Source organism: Danio rerio, chromosome 4, assembly GCF_052040795.2.
Source record: "Danio rerio strain M-AB ecotype USA chromosome 4, GRCz13ab, whole genome shotgun sequence".
Classification (NCBI taxonomy): domain Eukaryota; kingdom Metazoa; phylum Chordata; class Actinopteri; order Cypriniformes; family Danionidae; genus Danio; species Danio rerio.
In genome coordinates this window covers 79,594,390-79,610,828 of record NC_141024.2, presented here as the reverse complement: position 1 = coordinate 79,610,828, position 16,439 = coordinate 79,594,390, and the positions used below count along the sequence as shown (strand labels likewise).

Here is a 16,439-nt window from a genome sequence, read left to right as displayed (position 1 = left end):
GTCAATCCATTGTCTATTAAAATTTCGGTGTCATCTTCAGTCTCCATTGTTACTTCATACTCCCTTTGTTTGTTTGGGTCTCACCGCCAGCATTCTTCCTTCTCCAATCAGCTCCGTGACTGCTTTGGTTATATCAAATCTTCTTGCATCTTTTACATTTTCTACTTCTACAGTTACTGTTGCTTCCTTTGTGCATACTCTTCTTTGTACCTCTTGCTTATCCTTACCTTTCTCACCTCTTCGTTGGCCGGGCTCTTCATTTTATTTATCTCTTTGTCTGTTGTCAAGTCCATTTTCTTTACCTCTCCGTCTATTATCCAGCCCATTTTCTTTATCCTTTCTTGCAAGTCCCTCCATTTCCATGTCGTTGCCGGGGATTCTGTCCATGATTAAAAATAAAACACACTACATAACCACCCTTCAGTCAGCAAAATGCTGCTGTTAGGTGGTTTTTAAAGACAAAAAGAAAACAAACAAACAAAAACACTCAAGGTCAATAAACAAAAAGGTAGACAAACAAAATGGGGAGAGCCTTTCTCTCCTTACTGCTGCCAACTCACTTCCTGTTTGCTCTATAGCCCCCTCAGGGTGGTGTGGCCGTAAGCAATGACAGCTGTCAAGTGTTGGCTATTGAAACTAGGCGCAGCCCCAGGAGGCGAGCACAGATTAGCTGCCTGCAGCGCCAATGAGCTGGACAGCCGGAGCTGGGCAAGCTGTGAAGCACCAGATTCCATGTCACGGTACTGCGGTGTGGCTCCCAGGAGACAGCTCCTGCCAAGCTTGCATGTCAGGATGGCCGAGCGGTCTAAGGCGCTGCGTTCAGGTCGCAGTCTCCCCTGGAGGCGTGGGTTCGAATCCCACTTCTGACAAACCGAGCCTGCGGCAGTGCGCTCAGGCAGAATTCTTTAACTCTCTGCCCCCATGTCCGAATGATACAGTAGCACTGACAAAGTGCCGCATCACGCGGGCTTTAATGCAAGTGCACTGAAAGGGGATCAAAAGAATTGTCCTGGGATGGTGTTGCTTTTTAAGGTTTGCAGGGCATTTTTTTCGTCAAATCCTCGTACAACGTCAAGTCATGACATTTGACAGATCCATGCCCTTGTATCGTGGATCATCCAGTGAGCAGAGAGCCAATTGAGAATGTGCGTAAAAGCAAATCTGAATGTTTCCGCCCAGTGGCTAACAGGAGACCCTCCGCTTGTAAAGCCATCGTGATAACCACAGGAGCCTCCGGTTAGGGTGAGAGCACTGTCTTGTGGTGCCAGCGCAGAGAGACGGAAAGTCACTTTCCACAATGTTTTCATTCAATGTTCTACGCTGGTGGAATCACCTTCCCATTCCCACTCGGATTACGGATACACCGGTGTCCTTCAAACGACAGCTAACACCCATCTCTTCAGAGTACACCCGAACCCCGGTGAATATCCCTCTCCCTAAAGAAAACGAAACTCCTACTCCAGCACTAAATTCTCTGAGCACAAAACAAATTACTTGGAATAAATAGCCCTTTTTCGTATGCATTGCCTCGTCTTGTTGAATACCTCCACTATTGTATGTCGCTTTGGACAAAAGTGTCCGCTAATTGTATGCTTCCGCCCAGTTTCGAACAGGAGACCTTTAGCGTGTAATGCAAACATGATAAACACTACACTACGGAAACCAATAGGCCAGTGCTGCTTCAAGTATTTATAGTCTTTTTTTATAGAGCTGTCTTGTACGGTCTGCACCGTGAAGGGCCAGCAAACGCACTGGCCACCTGCTCATGCACAACACAAAGCTAAAAGAAATCAGATTCTACGCAAGTTTGCGACACCGTGAGGGGCGGTAAACACTGAGCTGAATTCAAACTTCTAGCCTCACACCGCTCTGCAGAAAGAATGTTTTCAGTGAACCTCAGTACTCAACAGAAGCCTGATTTGACAATTGTCATAAAAGCCAGAGGTTGTTTCCGCCCAGTTTCGAACTGGGGACCTTTCGCGTGTGAGGCGAACGTGATAACCACTACACTACGGAAACCTTCAGGCAAATCGAGCTGATAACCCTTTTTGATTGGGTGCCTGTCGACGATCATTGCTGGTGCGGGCAGTGGATGCTATTATTTTCTCGCCAAAAGAAGAGCACTGTTTCTGCTCGGTTTCGAACCGAGGACCTTTCGCGTGTTAGGCGAACGTGATGACCACTACACTACAGAAACCCCACAAGTGCTTTCATCAGCGAAGTTAGGCCTGCAAGGATAAAACAAGGCGTACGCGCTGGTCAATCGAGCGGACAAAGCCAACTCAGCGTGACAAGCTCCCTGCAGGTATTAGGGCCAATTTACAATCCGGGCCCGACACAGCTGTACAGGTCCTTGCGAAATGTCCCCTTTCGTCACATTTGAAGCACCTGAATTCTGGGCGTTCCTTCATCACATTTTCTGAGCTCATGCATAGTCGACAGGTTTTTACCTGATTGGTGTGCATGACTCTAAAGTGCTGTGGCGCTTCCGCCGTCTCGATTTTGGTACTGTATGGTAAGGAGACCATCTCTTCCGGAAATCTGTTTTTTACAAACCTTGTTCCATCTTCTATGTTTGTGCCAGGATACAATCTTCTTTTAATTTTAGATATGGGGAAAACTCCCCGTCTCTCTAGCTTGCTTAAAATTTCTTCATTTGCTAGGTAAACAGGCAGATGCTTGAACGAAACAACATAGTCTCTGTTTTGTAACCTCCGTACTTCAGATTTCACTCCTTTAATTGTCAATCCATTGTCTATTAAAATTTCGGTGTCATCTTCAGTCTCCATTGTTACTTCATACTCCCTTTGTTTGTTTGGGTCTCACCGCCAGCATTCTTCCTTCTCCAATCAGCTCCGTGACTGCTTTGGTTATATCAAATCTTCTTGCATCTTTTACATTTTCTACTTCTACAGTTACTGTTGCTTCCTTTGTGCATACTCTTCTTTGTACCTCTTGCTTATCCTTACCTTTCTCACCTCTTCGTTGGCCGGGCTCTTCATTTTATTTATCTCTTTGTCTGTTGTCAAGTCCATTTTCTTTACCTCTCCGTCTATTATCCAGCCCATTTTCTTTATCCTTTCTTGCAAGTCCCTCCATTTCCATGTCGTTGCCGGGGATTCTGTCCATGATTAAAAATAAAACACACTACATAACCACCCTTCAGTCAGCAAAATGCTGCTGTTAGGTGGTTTTTAAAGACAAAAAGAAAACAAACAAACAAAAACACTCAAGGTCAATAAACAAAAAGGTAGACAAACAAAATGGGGAGAGCCTTTCTCTCCTTACTGCTGCCAACTCACTTCCTGTTTGCTCTATAGCCCCCTCAGGGTGGTGTGGCCGTAAGCAATGACAGCTGTCAAGTGTTGGCTATTGAAACTAGGCGCAGCCCCAGGAGGCGAGCACAGATTAGCTGCCTGCAGCGCCAATGAGCTGGACAGCCGGAGCTGGGCAAGCTGTGAAGCACCAGATTCCATGTCACGGTACTGCGGTGTGGCTCCCAGGAGACAGCTCCTGCCAAGCTTGCATGTCAGGATGGCCGAGCGGTCTAAGGCGCTGCGTTCAGGTCGCAGTCTCCCCTGGAGGCGTGGGTTCGAATCCCACTTCTGACAAACCGAGCCTGCGGCAGTGCGCTCAGGCAGAATTCTTTAACTCTCTGCCCCCATGTCCGAATGATACAGTAGCACTGACAAAGTGCCGCATCACGCGGGCTTTAATGCAAGTGCACTGAAAGGGGATCAAAAGAATTGTCCTGGGATGGTGTTGCTTTTTAAGGTTTGCAGGGCATTTTTTTCGTCAAATCCTCGTACAACGTCAAGTCATGACATTTGACAGATCCATGCCCTTGTATCGTGGATCATCCAGTGAGCAGAGAGCCAATTGAGAATGTGCGTAAAAGCAAATCTGAATGTTTCCGCCCAGTGGCTAACAGGAGACCCTCCGCTTGTAAAGCCATCGTGATAACCACAGGAGCCTCCGGTTAGGGTGAGAGCACTGTCTTGTGGTGCCAGCGCAGAGAGACGGAAAGTCACTTTCCACAATGTTTTCATTCAATGTTCTACGCTGGTGGAATCACCTTCCCATTCCCACTCGGATTACGGATACACCGGTGTCCTTCAAACGACAGCTAACACCCATCTCTTCAGAGTACACCCGAACCCCAGTGAATTTCCCTCTCCCTAAAGAAAACGAAACTCCTACTCCAGCACTAAATTCTCTGAGCACAAAACAAATTACTTGGAATAAATAGCCCTTTTTCGTATGCATTGCCTCGTCTTGTTGAATACCTCCACTATTGTATGTCGCTTTGGACAAAAGTGTCCGCTAATTGTATGCTTCCGCCCAGTTTCGAACAGGAGACCTTTAGCGTGTAATGCAAACATGATAAACACTACACTACGGAAACCAATAGGCCAGTGCTGCTTCAAGTATTTATAGTCTTTTTTTATAGAGCTGTCTTGTACGGTCTGCACCGTGAAGGGCCAGCAAACGCACTGGCCACCTGCTCATGCACAACACAAAGCTAAAAGAAATCAGATTCTACGCAAGTTTGCGACACCGCGAGGGGCGGTAAACACTGAGCTGAATTCAAACTTCTAGCCTCACACCGCTCTGCAGAAAGAATGTTTTCAGTGAACCTCAGTACTCAACAGAAGCCTGATTTGACAATTGTCATAAAAGCCAGAGGTTGTTTCCGCCCAGTTTCGAACTGGGGACCTTTCGCGTGTGAGGCGAACGTGATAACCACTACACTACGGAAACCTTCAGGCAAATCGAGCTGATAACCCTTTTTGATTGGGTGCCTGTCGACGATCATTGCTGGTGCGGGCAGTGGATGCTATTATTTTCTCGCCAAAAGAAGAGCACTGTTTCTGCTCGGTTTCGAACCGAGGACCTTTCGCGTGTTAGGCGAACGTGATGACCAAAATCTGTTTTTTACAAACCTTGTTCCATCTTCTATGTTTGTGCCAGGATACAATCTTCTTTTAATTTTAGATATGGGGAAAATTCCCCGTCTCTCTAGCTTGCTTAAAATTTCTTCATTTGCTAGGTAAACAGGCAGATGCTTGAACGAAACAACATAGTCTCTGTTTTGTAACCTCCGTACTTCAGATTTCACTCCTTTAATTGTCAATCCATTGTCTATTAAAATTTCGGTGTCATCTTCAGTCTCCATTGTTACTTCATACTCCCTTTGTTTGTTTGGGTCTCACCGCCAGCATTCTTCCTTCTCCAATCAGCTCCGTGACTGCTTTGGTTATATCAAATCTTCTTGCATCTTTTACATTTTCTACTTCTACAGTTACTGTTGCTTCCTTTGTGCATACTCTTCTTTGTACCTCTTGCTTATCCTTACCTTTCTCACCTCTTCGTTGGCCGGGCTCTTCATTTTATTTATCTCTGTCTGTTGTCAAGTCCATTTTCTTTACCTCTCCGTCTATTATCCAGCCCATTTTCTTTATCCTTTCTTGCAAGTCCCTCCATTTCCATGTCGTTGCCGGGGATTCTGTCCATGATTAAAAATAAAACACACTACATAACCACCCTGGGGACCAGCACTAAATTCTCTGAGCATAAACAAATTACTTGGAATAAATAGCCCTTTTTCGTATGCATTGCCTCGTCTTGTTGAATACCTCCACTATTGTATGTCGCTTTGGACAAAAGTGTCCGCTAATTGTATGCTTCCGCCCAGTTTCGAACAGGAGACCTTTAGCGTGTAATGCAAACATGATAAACACTACACTACGGGCGGTAAACACTGAGCTGAATTCAAACTTCTAGCCTCACACCGCTCTGCAGAAAGAATGTTTTCAGTGAACCTCAGTACTCAACAGAAGCCTGATTTGACAATTGTCATAAAAGCCAGAGGTTGTTTCCGCCCAGTTTCGAACTGGGGACCTTTCGCGTGTGAGGCGAACGTGATAACCACTACACTACGGAAACCTTCAGGCAAATTGAGCTGATAACCCTTTTTGATTGGGTGCCTGTCGACGATCATTGCTGGTGCGGGCAGTGGATGCTACTATTTTCTCGCCAAAAGAAGAGCACTGTTTCTGCTCGGTTTCGAACCGAGGACCTTTCGCGTGTTAGGCGAACGTGATGACCACTACACTACAGAAACCCCACAAGTGCTTTCACCAGCGAAGTTAGGCCTGCAAGGATAAAACAAGGCATACGCGTTGGTCAATCGAGCAGACAAAGCCAACTCAGCGTGACAAGCTCCCTGCAGGTATTAGGGCCAATTTACAATCCGGGCCCGACACAGCTGTACAGGTCCTTGCGAAATGTCCCCTTTCGTCACATTTGAAGCACCTGAATTCTGGGCGTTCCTTCATCACATTTTCTGAGCTCATGCATAGTCGACAGGTTTTTACCTGATTGGTGTGCATGACTCTAAAGTGCTGTGGCCCTTCCGCCGTCTTGATCACATGTTTTTGGATTTGTCAGGGAAACCAGAGCACCCAGAGGAAACCCACACGAACATGGGGAGAACATGCAAACTCCACACAGAAACACCAACTGACCCAGCTTAGGCTCGAACTAGTGACCTTCTTGCTGTGAGGCAAACATGCTACCCACTGCACCATCATGCAGCCACCATACACATTTTTTCCGAAAATGTATATATATTTTAAGTCTCAGCTCTGCAATTTAACTATTTTTGTGGCAAATATTTTTTTCATTATCTTTTAAACAGTAGGCTGAAAAAAACACTAATTTTAGAATAACAATTAAATTGCCGGCAATGTGGTGGCGCTGAGGGTAGAACGTTCGCCTCACAGTAAGAAATTTGTTGGTTCGAGCCTCAGCTAGGTCAGGTGGCATTTTTGTGTGGAGTTTGCATGTTCTCCCTGTGTTTGTGTGGGTGTCCTCTGGGTGCTCTGGTTTCCTCCACAAATCCAAAGACATTTGGTACAGGTAAATTGAGTAGGCTCAAATATATATATGTGTGTGTGTTTGGATGTTTCCCAGTGATGCATTGCAGCTGGAAGGGCATCTGTTGTGTAAAACATGGATGGTGCTGGATAAGCTCTTGGGTTATTCCATTGTAGCAACTCCAGACTAATAAAGGGACTAAGCTGAAAAGAAAATTAATGAATTTAGTCGGAATTTAAAGGTTTTTGCATCTGATTTCAATATTATTATTTTTTTGGAATTATAAGCTAAGCTTATTGTGCTGTAGGTTTTTGCTTCTACATTTTACCAACAGTAAACCGGAGCATTATTGAACAAAGAAACATACAAAAGAACCCTTCCTTTTCATTGATACAACCTTTATGCAAAAATCTCCAAAAATGAGGTCTCTACACTTTTGAGCGAACTCTGTTCATTTTCCTGGTGTGAAGCTGATTCTGTTAAATTGCTCCCTGTTAGCAAAGTACAGCTCTGCAATTGCAGCGAGCTGGGCCACTGCATTTTGAGAGACACCTTCTCTCTGGAACGCTCTGGTCATGGTTGCTCCACGTCTTGTCAGCTTTAAAAGCCTTTTGTAGCATGTATGACATCACAAACATTATTAGCTGAAAAACTATTTAAAACAATTAATACCTTTATGACCAAATAATTACAATGCAACCACCTATCATTAGCCTAATGAGCACGTAAAATTATATAAGTATCAAATGCACATTTGTTTGTGTGTGTGTGTGTGTGTGTGTGTGAGTGAAAGACAGCATGTAGTAGTGTGTGTAAGAGAGAGAGCCAGTACATGTTTATGTGAAAGCATGTAAAAGTGTGTGTGTGTGTGTGTGTGTGTGAGTGAAAGACAGCATGTAGTAGTGTGTGTAAGAGAGAGAGCCAGTACATGTTTATGAGAAAGCATGTAGAAGTGTGTGTGTGAGAGGGAGGGCTTATCTTTGTGAATGAGAGCTTGTACATGTATTTGTGAGATGTCTATGTGTTTGTGTTGGCAACATTGTATCATTTACAGTCATGCTAAAAAAAGTATTTCTGAATTGAATTGAGATAGAATGTAGGTGTGTGTGAGAGAGAGCATGTACAAGAGTGAGTGTGTTAGTGAGAGTGTGTACAAGTGTGTGTGTGTGTGTGTGTGTGTGAGTGAGACTAGTTAGTTAGTGTTGTGCTGAAATTTGATATGTCCTGAAAACTTGTCAGACCAAACAGTTATTTACTTTTTGGTTTTATTTATTTAATAAATGTATATGGTATTTAAGCAAAGTTTTAGGGGAACTGGATATAATTATAAAGAATAATATTTTGTACATAATATAATCAATTTTATTTTAAAATTTTATTTTAAATAATAATAGGCCTACACACACACACACACACACACACAGTCTAAAAATTGAATATTAAGCATGTAATATACACCCAGTCTAAAGCATGAAGTTTCCAGAAGCACTCAAACTGCTCAAGGCTGGGCTAATGCTGAGGTTTCATCTTTGGGTAGAGACTCAATAATATCCATCTGCACAGTGTGACATCACATTCGACCGGCGCGTGCGTGTGTGTGTGTGGCTTTTTTTCTGTGTTAGTGGGTGAGGCCGCAGGTTTCAAATCTCCTGGGTTTGCGCACGCAACTACTTGTGTTTCGTAGATACGTCATCACAAAACACCTAATGACCCGTTATCAAGACGACTCATTTGAAGCACTATGAGTCGACTCTTTTATAGATGAATCAACAGTTTTAAACACTGTACACTTACAGATTTAAGCCTCAGCTGGATATTTCACTTCACTTAGAGCTGTTACACACTACATGGAAGGGTATTTTCAAAAAAACCATAATATGTGCTCTTTAACAAAATAAATACACTATTTAAATAAAATAGAAATCAACAAGTGAAATAGAAGAAACTGTAGAACTGTTATGGTTATAAACTATATAAATACACACACATGTGAGGGTCCATCTATTAGTCCCATGACAGAACTAACAGCATGGGTGAAGGTCAAATGCGTTTAAGCCTTTTAGCACATGTGAAAAGAAATATTTTTGTTCGTTATAATTTATTTTAATTTGTTTCTAGCTCTGAATTTTAATCTGACTCCAATTTATAATAGTTTTAGATTTAGATTCATCTAATTAAAGCTGATTACCTTATAGGTTGTGATTAGGTCTAATTTAGATTGATTAACCTAATAAATCCTTATATTCCATTAATGTTTCATCGTTTACTCAAAGTCGCTTAGAGTCAGTATGCTGGCCAGTTTCATCTGCTCACGGACACATCTTCGCCAGTTCCGATTCTTAGCAGATAAGCTAATTTCCTTTAAGTAATAATAGGCCGCCCCATGCTTGCTCATACTTAAAGAAAGTTTAATTTAGCCCCTAGATTATATCATACCCCTAGATTATATCATCAGTGATTGTCAGAAATCAAAGGTCTCTAATGCTGTGCCCATGCTCCATCCATTGAGCCTGAATGTATGACTAATCCTGGTTGTAGGCTGCGGAAACATCAGCCTAAACAATCTACTAGACTTAAATGATTTCAGGAGAAATTAGACTTAAACAATAATTTTACATTTATTTGTCAGGAAAAGATTTTCCATTGCAGTTCACATAATTAAACAAAATAAGCCAATCAAGATTGTACAACATCAATTACTCAAAGATACATTTAAGAGTTAAAGAGGAATACCTGACCATGTAGAAATACATTGCAGCATATAAGTCCTGATGCAGAGCTCAGAGACTCACAACCTGCAATGGGGTATCCTGTCTACAGGATTACATGGACACTTCTGCATCCTTTGCCTAAATACTCAAATAATCATAAATTCAAGACAATAAAAGCTTCACCAAGACTCTTGCCTGGTCATGAGTTGATGCGAAGACAATTTTCCTTGTAGTGGAGCATCTGGCAAAGATCTTTCCAAAGTCAAAACCCAAATTAACTGATATAAAGGAGATTGCAAAATATTTCAGTGAAATTAAGACCACTTTATCAATCACACAGAGACATTTAAAATCACACCAAACATGAATATAAAGCCACAGGATACACCATATTAAAACTTAAACATTCTGTGTGGAATGTGAGTGAGCTGCTCTGGTGGAGAAGGTAAAGTCCAGGGCAAAGAGGCCGACTCAGGATGCATGATCAAGACAACCTGAACAACTGGTTTTCTAGCTGATCTTCTTCTCACATTGGAAAGTTTATTATTTTAGTGCCTGATCATTCTCATGCTCTTGTCTCGTGAGGAGTTCCATAACAGTTTGCAGATTTTATTATTATGGAGAGATATAGCCATCCTTACATTATTATGTGCATATCTGATCTTAAACTGTAGTTCTCCTGTACACTGCAACGAGAACCTCAGTCAATAATATTTATGTAAAACTGAAGTTTTGTTGCATCATATGATCATATTTTAAACTTTTCATAAAATCATCAAACAATGTGTACCTAAAAAGCATTTTCTAAGAAATAAAAAAGTTCTGTCCTATTGTCACTAAGTTATTGTTACTTTTTTTCAACTGGATATGTGGTTTATATGTAGTATATATATATATATATATATATATATATATATATATATATATTGATTTGTCTATTTGCTGGCTTGCTATCAGAAAACAAACACTAAGCTAGGCGATAGATTAATTAAATTCTACAATTACAAGTGATTTGTAATTTGTTCATTTATACCCCATTTTTTGTTTAATGATGTTTTTCTATGCAGACTTTATGTATTGGTCTAATATTTGTATAAAGATAGTTTGCATTTGCATTTACTCATTTAGCATCTTTTATCCTGCGACAACAACTAATGACAAAAGAAGAAACAGACTCAGCCTATTAAAGGTTCAGAGCTTGTGTTATTAAATGCTAACAAACCTTAAGCCAAGTCCAACAAGTAAAGCCACACAATGTTGTTTTAAAGCTTATTTAATTTTATTTATTTTTTTAAATGCACCGTTCTATTCTCAAGTCAAGTTGTTAAGCTCATTAGGCCCTGTGGCTTTTGTTTTTTATTTATATCTTTCACTTAAATTGCTGTTTCATAAAAACATCTACTGGGAAGAGTTGCCATATTTGATATAAAGATTTAATGGCACAAACGTGTTATTTAATTTTAAGCTTGTTTGTTTTTATTTATTAAAAAGCCTAGCTTGATGTGCACTATTTTGTTTTTCTTTTGCTTATTTTATTGTTGTGATTTATAAAGTAATCTGATTTGTTATAAAAGCTTTTCTGGTAAAATAATAATAATAAAACAATAAACAACAAATAAACAGTGTTTAAGTGTCTAATGCTGGCAGCATCATATGTTACAAAACTATTCACAAAGACTATTTGACTTATTAAATAACTCATCTCTTGTGCTTTCTTTCATGTTATGTGACAAAATGAATGAATGACTCTGATGAACTAAAAGATTCATTAATTCGCTCATGTGCACGATGTGTAGTGCGAGACAAGATTAGTTCATTTTTCGAGTCCTCTATCGAGTTGTTTGTTCACCACATGAAAGACTACAGCCAAACATATGCATTTATATGCCAATCATATGCATTTAGAGCCAGAAAAAGAATTGATCTGTTCACCTCTCGAGTCCTCGGGTTTGAATCATTCGTTCATCATGGGCCAATCATATGCGTTTAGAGCCAAAAAAAAAAAGAATTGATCTATTCAACTCTCGAGTCCTCCGGTTTGAGTTATTCTGTCACGTGATGAACGAACGACTCAAGAACCAGAAGACTCGAAAGGTGAACTAATTATCATGGCTCAGACTGTGTACATTGGTTAAGATTATATGTGACTGTCAGTGTAACGTGAACGCACCACTGACATTTGAAGACATGAAGAGGTGAGCTGAGCAAACAGACAACAATGCCTATAGACAAAAGAGCAGGTAAACATTGAATTATTTTCTTCTTCTTATAATTTATTTATGACTTATTTGTCGTGTGATGAACCGTCTGGACTAGTTGTAGATGTGTTTGGAAGCAATTCGTAACATTTTAATAATATTTTGGCAAATTGAACCAAATGAACGAAATGACTCGAAAAAAGATTCGTTCATCTTGATGAACGAGACTCAAAGATCCGAGTCAGTAAAATGATCCGAACTTCCCATCACTATTGAGTATGCAAAATTCTGTTGTACGCCACTGCGAAAAGGGGCGGGATTAAACAAGATGATTAGACATGAATGGTTTCTCTCCAGTGTGGCTCATGATGTGTTGATTAAGGTGTGATGACTGGCTGAAACTCTTCCCACACTGAGTGCATGTGAATGGTTTCTCTCCAGTGTGGATCCTCATGTGTTGATGAAGGTGTGATGAGCAGTAAAAACTCTTCCCACACTGAGTGCATGTGAATGGTTTCTCTCCAGTGTGAATCCTCATATGTTGATGAAGGTCTGATGAGCGGTTAAAACTTTTCCCACATTGAGTGCATTTGAATGGTTTCTCTCCAGTGTGGATCATCATGTGTTTATAAAGGTTTGATGATTGGTTGAAACTCTTCCCACACTGAGTGCATGTGAATGGTTTCTCTCCAGTGTGGATCCTCATGTGAATCTTAAGATTGTCTTTTTTTCCAAAACTCTTTCCACACTGAGTGCAGGTGAAACGATTCTTGTCTCTCCTTTTCAAAATACCATCAGTCTGTAAATTATTTTTTTCCTCAATTTTGACATGATGTTCCTCTTCTTTACTCTCCTCATTCTCTTCAATTAGGTCTGAAAAAAAAACACTAGTTATTATCAAGTCTTAAAAACTCTCATCAAAAGCTGAAAAGTGAAAAGACACTGGAAACATTGGCTACACACACTGAAATTTTGATGCACATTAAATGTAAAATAAATCAGATCATATTGTGTTTGGTCCATTAACGTGTACACATTTAAGCAGATTCAATTTAATTAATCTTTATTTATTTAGTGCTTTTACAATGTAAATTGTTTCAAAACCGCTTAACATAGAAGTTATAGTTTATGGATATGCATGAACTCTGCTGACATGGTTCCGGTAGAATATCAGTCAGGTTCTTTACGTCCGCATAGCGAGTTCTACAGCAAAAATTTAATTTTGCGGCGAAACCTAAACGCATGAGAGGATGGCAAAGAAGGGAGATTTATTCTTAAATTGATGATGATCTAGTGCCAGTGAATGTCCAGCATCTGGAACAGCATTATTGTTCAGTTCCAGAACCCACAATAGTTGATTAATACACCAGATCAGTCTGACAATCACCGTGAAGAGGTGGAATGACTATAAGGAGACTGTTTTGATGCTGCTTTTAGTGCTGTTATAAGGTTCTAAAGGTACAGTTAAAAAATGATGTACTAGAATTTACATCATTTAGAATGTAATAGGCAAATAACAGTCTGAAACAAATGTGTCAAGCGCAAGTATTTATATGCAAAACCTAATCAGAGTACAATTAAAAGCATTGAAAAAGTCTTAAATTTGATAATCTTAAATTAAGGCTTTTATAGCCTTGAATTATTATACAAAGTCTTGGATTTCATTACAGAGGTCTTAATTTATTTATTTATTTTACCTTTCTAAGATTAAGTTCATACATTAATTGTTTTAAAACATCTATTTCGTAATACTTTAATATGAGGAATAAAATACTACTTATTGTCAAAACTCATTCCTAGGAACTTTACCTTTTTCACAACTTATAGTTAAGTTGTGTACGTATAGTTTCTCTATCTAAAAAGGCTCCTGATCTAAATGCATAGATCTTAAAAAACAAAAATGCATGCATACAGTTTTTTTTATTTAGAAAAATTAAAACCATTTAAAACTGACCAGTCATATATTTTATTTATACATATTTAAATTTGTCTCTTGATTGTATACATATTTTCCCCTTTATAACAAATACATAAATCATCTACATATAAACTACAAAATATATTATTCCCATTAACATTTACAATATTATTAATTTTAATACTAAATAGTGTTACTGATAGTATACTTTCTTGGGGCACTCCTGATTCTCATATATGCTATATATGCTCATATATTCAGATAATATAGTTTTCATACGCACACGAAAAACTCTATTGAATAAAAAAAAAATTGCAATAAAATTAGGCAAATTTCATCAAACACCCATCTCGTGTAAATCTTTTAAAATACCATACCTCCTGGTAGTGTCAAAGGCCTTTTCCGGATTAAAAAAAAAAAACTGCTTATATGTGTTCTTTTTTAATAAAACCATCTCGTACAAAAGATTCTAATCGTATAAGATGGTCAAGAGAACTTTTCCCTCTTCTAAACGCACACTGATATTAATTAATCTTCTGTTTTTTTTTTTAAATCCACACCAATCGATCATTAATCATTCGTTCCATTGTTTTGCAAAGGCAACTGGTAAGTGCTGTTAGACGATAATTATTTAAATGATCTTTTCCTGGTTTAGGTATTGGTATAATGGTAGCTTCTTTCTAAAAGGCTAGTATTTCTCCTAATTTGCAGATATTGTTAATCCGACAAGATGCAGAAATGCCATCTAAAAAGCTGACCTGCTGTTTGTCCAGTCAGGGACATTGACAACATAAATATACAAATTACAATGTTAACCTGGGGCTTGTGATTGTGAAACGTCTGTTAATGAACATCAGGTATAGCATGAACAGTGTGAAAGGAGATTACAGATAACACAGGATTCTGTTTATCCAGTGTTAGAATGACGCGGAGTTAATCATTTCAAGAGTTAAAAGCTCTACAAATACTCAGCCTCAGCTCTCAGAATAAACAGAGCACAATGACAAACAGTGACATACATAAATTGTCAATCATATCATAGCAGTGACCTGATCTCATATGCTATTGTTTTAGAACTTACAATTATTGGAGAAATGACCAGGAATAATAAACAATAGAAAACAGTAAAACTCAAGGGCGAACTGGCCATAGGGAGACATAGGGACATTAGTTAAGTCTGAGCAAAAAACAATAGCCACAAAAGAGACGATTAGGACCAGAACTCCATTCCTTATATATAGTGATGTACATTTGGAATAGAATGACATTATGCTATTTAATAAATTAAACCTTCACTAAAACACTTATCACACACTTTACTGTTGCTTTATTCAATCTTTTTTTAGGTATGTTCTTAATTGTTTAGTTTGTTTGATTTATCTTATTGTCTGCTTACAGCAACGTTGTAGCACTTATTTGCACAAGACAAGAATTTCCTCTCGGGACAAATAAAGTTTATCCTATCTTATTCAAACAATAGACCTTACAGTGAGTAAAATAGTAGTTCTTTGTATAAAGGGTTAAAATAATATTGTCAACTGCAGGTACATCTAACATTAAATGAACACACTGAAATTTTAATCAGTTGGTTTACATCTGTGTACAAGCTTTAAAACAAACCTTTCTCCAGTTGAATCACAGTGTGGGAGTGGCGCAGCCTTATGACGTCACACCACCATGCCACAATAAAAGTCTTTTTTTGTTTAGCTTTTTCCCCCTACTCACTCTTAATTATGAGTCATGACTTATCGATACATTTCTCCCTCATTTTCCACTTTATAATTTATCTGCTTTTTGTTTTGTATTTGTAATGAATGGGGAAACATCAAATTTTTATATTAATTTATATACGTAATAGGTTGAAACTTATTTGGGCTACAGTCCATTTGTCAGGATAAAATCAATATTTATAACCAAACCAAACAAACAAACACATAACTAAATAGTTGTAAAAAAAGCTTTTAAAAATGACTGAAAAACTTAATACACTGTTGAACAATGCATGCACATGTTTAGATTTTACATTTTATAATGTCAGCATTCAGATATTATTTGAGTGTAAATTCAGAATGTGCAACTCACCTTTCCAGTCTTCAATGAAGAAGTGGGATGAGAAATGGCCTCAGTCGTTTTTTTTTTTTTTTTTTTGTATGTTGTTGTTGGTAATAATCTCAATGTAGGAATCAAAAATCGTAGTTTGTCCTCCAAAGTTGTTCTCTTATAGCTAAATAAGCCAATGAAGTTTCTGTTAAGAACGCAGAATATATAGATACAACCCTGCTGAGCTACTTGATCTGGCATGTGATTGGTTAATACTCAATTGGCCCCCATTAATGCTGGTATAAAGATGCAAATGAGCAGTGGGCAACAGTGAAGACTCAAAACACATTACTGCAGAGGATGGGAAGTTTAGCAGCTATACGAACCATAGCTTTAAAGAGAAATAAAGATGTATTGGGAAAATAAGTTGACTTTTGATGGAAGCTTTTTTATTTTGGCTGCTGCATTTTATAGTTAAATGGGTGGTCCACTGCAATATCATATTTTAAACTTTAGTTGATGTGTAATGTAGCTGTGTGAACATAAACAACATCTCTGAATGTAAAAAGTTCAAAGTTCAATGCAAAGTGAGACCTTAAACAGCCGAAATACAGAACTTGATTTTAACTTGCACTGGGAAAAAAATGTTTTAGAAAAAGCCACAATAAAAAAAGCAAACAGCAGTTTACACCG

At 38.9% G+C, this 16,439-nt stretch overlaps 2 protein-coding genes and 7 non-coding genes across 12 annotated transcripts in view; 2 read left to right on the top strand and 7 right to left on the bottom strand.

Annotated features, from left to right (window-relative positions):
* The window catches only part of LOC137491081 (uncharacterized), a 554,517-nt gene that overhangs the window by 77,384 nt on the left and 460,694 nt on the right, over positions 1-16,439 (bottom strand). The window lies entirely within an intron of this gene.
* Positions 787-869, top strand: trnal-cag (transfer RNA leucine (anticodon CAG)). The gene has a single exon. It is a non-coding gene; the product is annotated as a tRNA-Leu (tRNA).
* Positions 1,947-2,019, bottom strand: trnav-cac (transfer RNA valine (anticodon CAC)). The gene has a single exon. It is a non-coding gene; the product is annotated as a tRNA-Val (tRNA).
* On the bottom strand, positions 2,125-2,197 carry trnav-aac (transfer RNA valine (anticodon AAC)). Its single transcript has one exon. It is a non-coding gene; the product is annotated as a tRNA-Val (tRNA).
* Positions 3,529-3,611, top strand: trnal-cag (transfer RNA leucine (anticodon CAG)). Its single transcript has one exon. It is a non-coding gene; the product is annotated as a tRNA-Leu (tRNA).
* On the bottom strand, positions 4,689-4,761 carry trnav-cac (transfer RNA valine (anticodon CAC)). The gene has a single exon. It is a non-coding gene; the product is annotated as a tRNA-Val (tRNA).
* trnav-cac (transfer RNA valine (anticodon CAC)) lies at positions 5,874-5,946 on the bottom strand. The gene has a single exon. It is a non-coding gene; the product is annotated as a tRNA-Val (tRNA).
* Positions 6,052-6,124, bottom strand: trnav-aac (transfer RNA valine (anticodon AAC)). The gene has a single exon. It is a non-coding gene; the product is annotated as a tRNA-Val (tRNA).
* On the bottom strand, positions 9,479-15,359 carry LOC147845086 (uncharacterized). Its single transcript, XM_087249625.1, has 2 exons — positions 15,327-15,359; positions 9,479-12,661 (listed from the first exon to the last, which is right to left on the bottom strand). Exon 2 carries the CDS (start codon positions 12,492-12,494, stop codon positions 12,108-12,110), a length of 387 nt encoding a protein of 128 aa, XP_087105751.1. The 5' UTR covers positions 12,495-12,661; positions 15,327-15,359; the 3' UTR covers positions 9,479-12,107.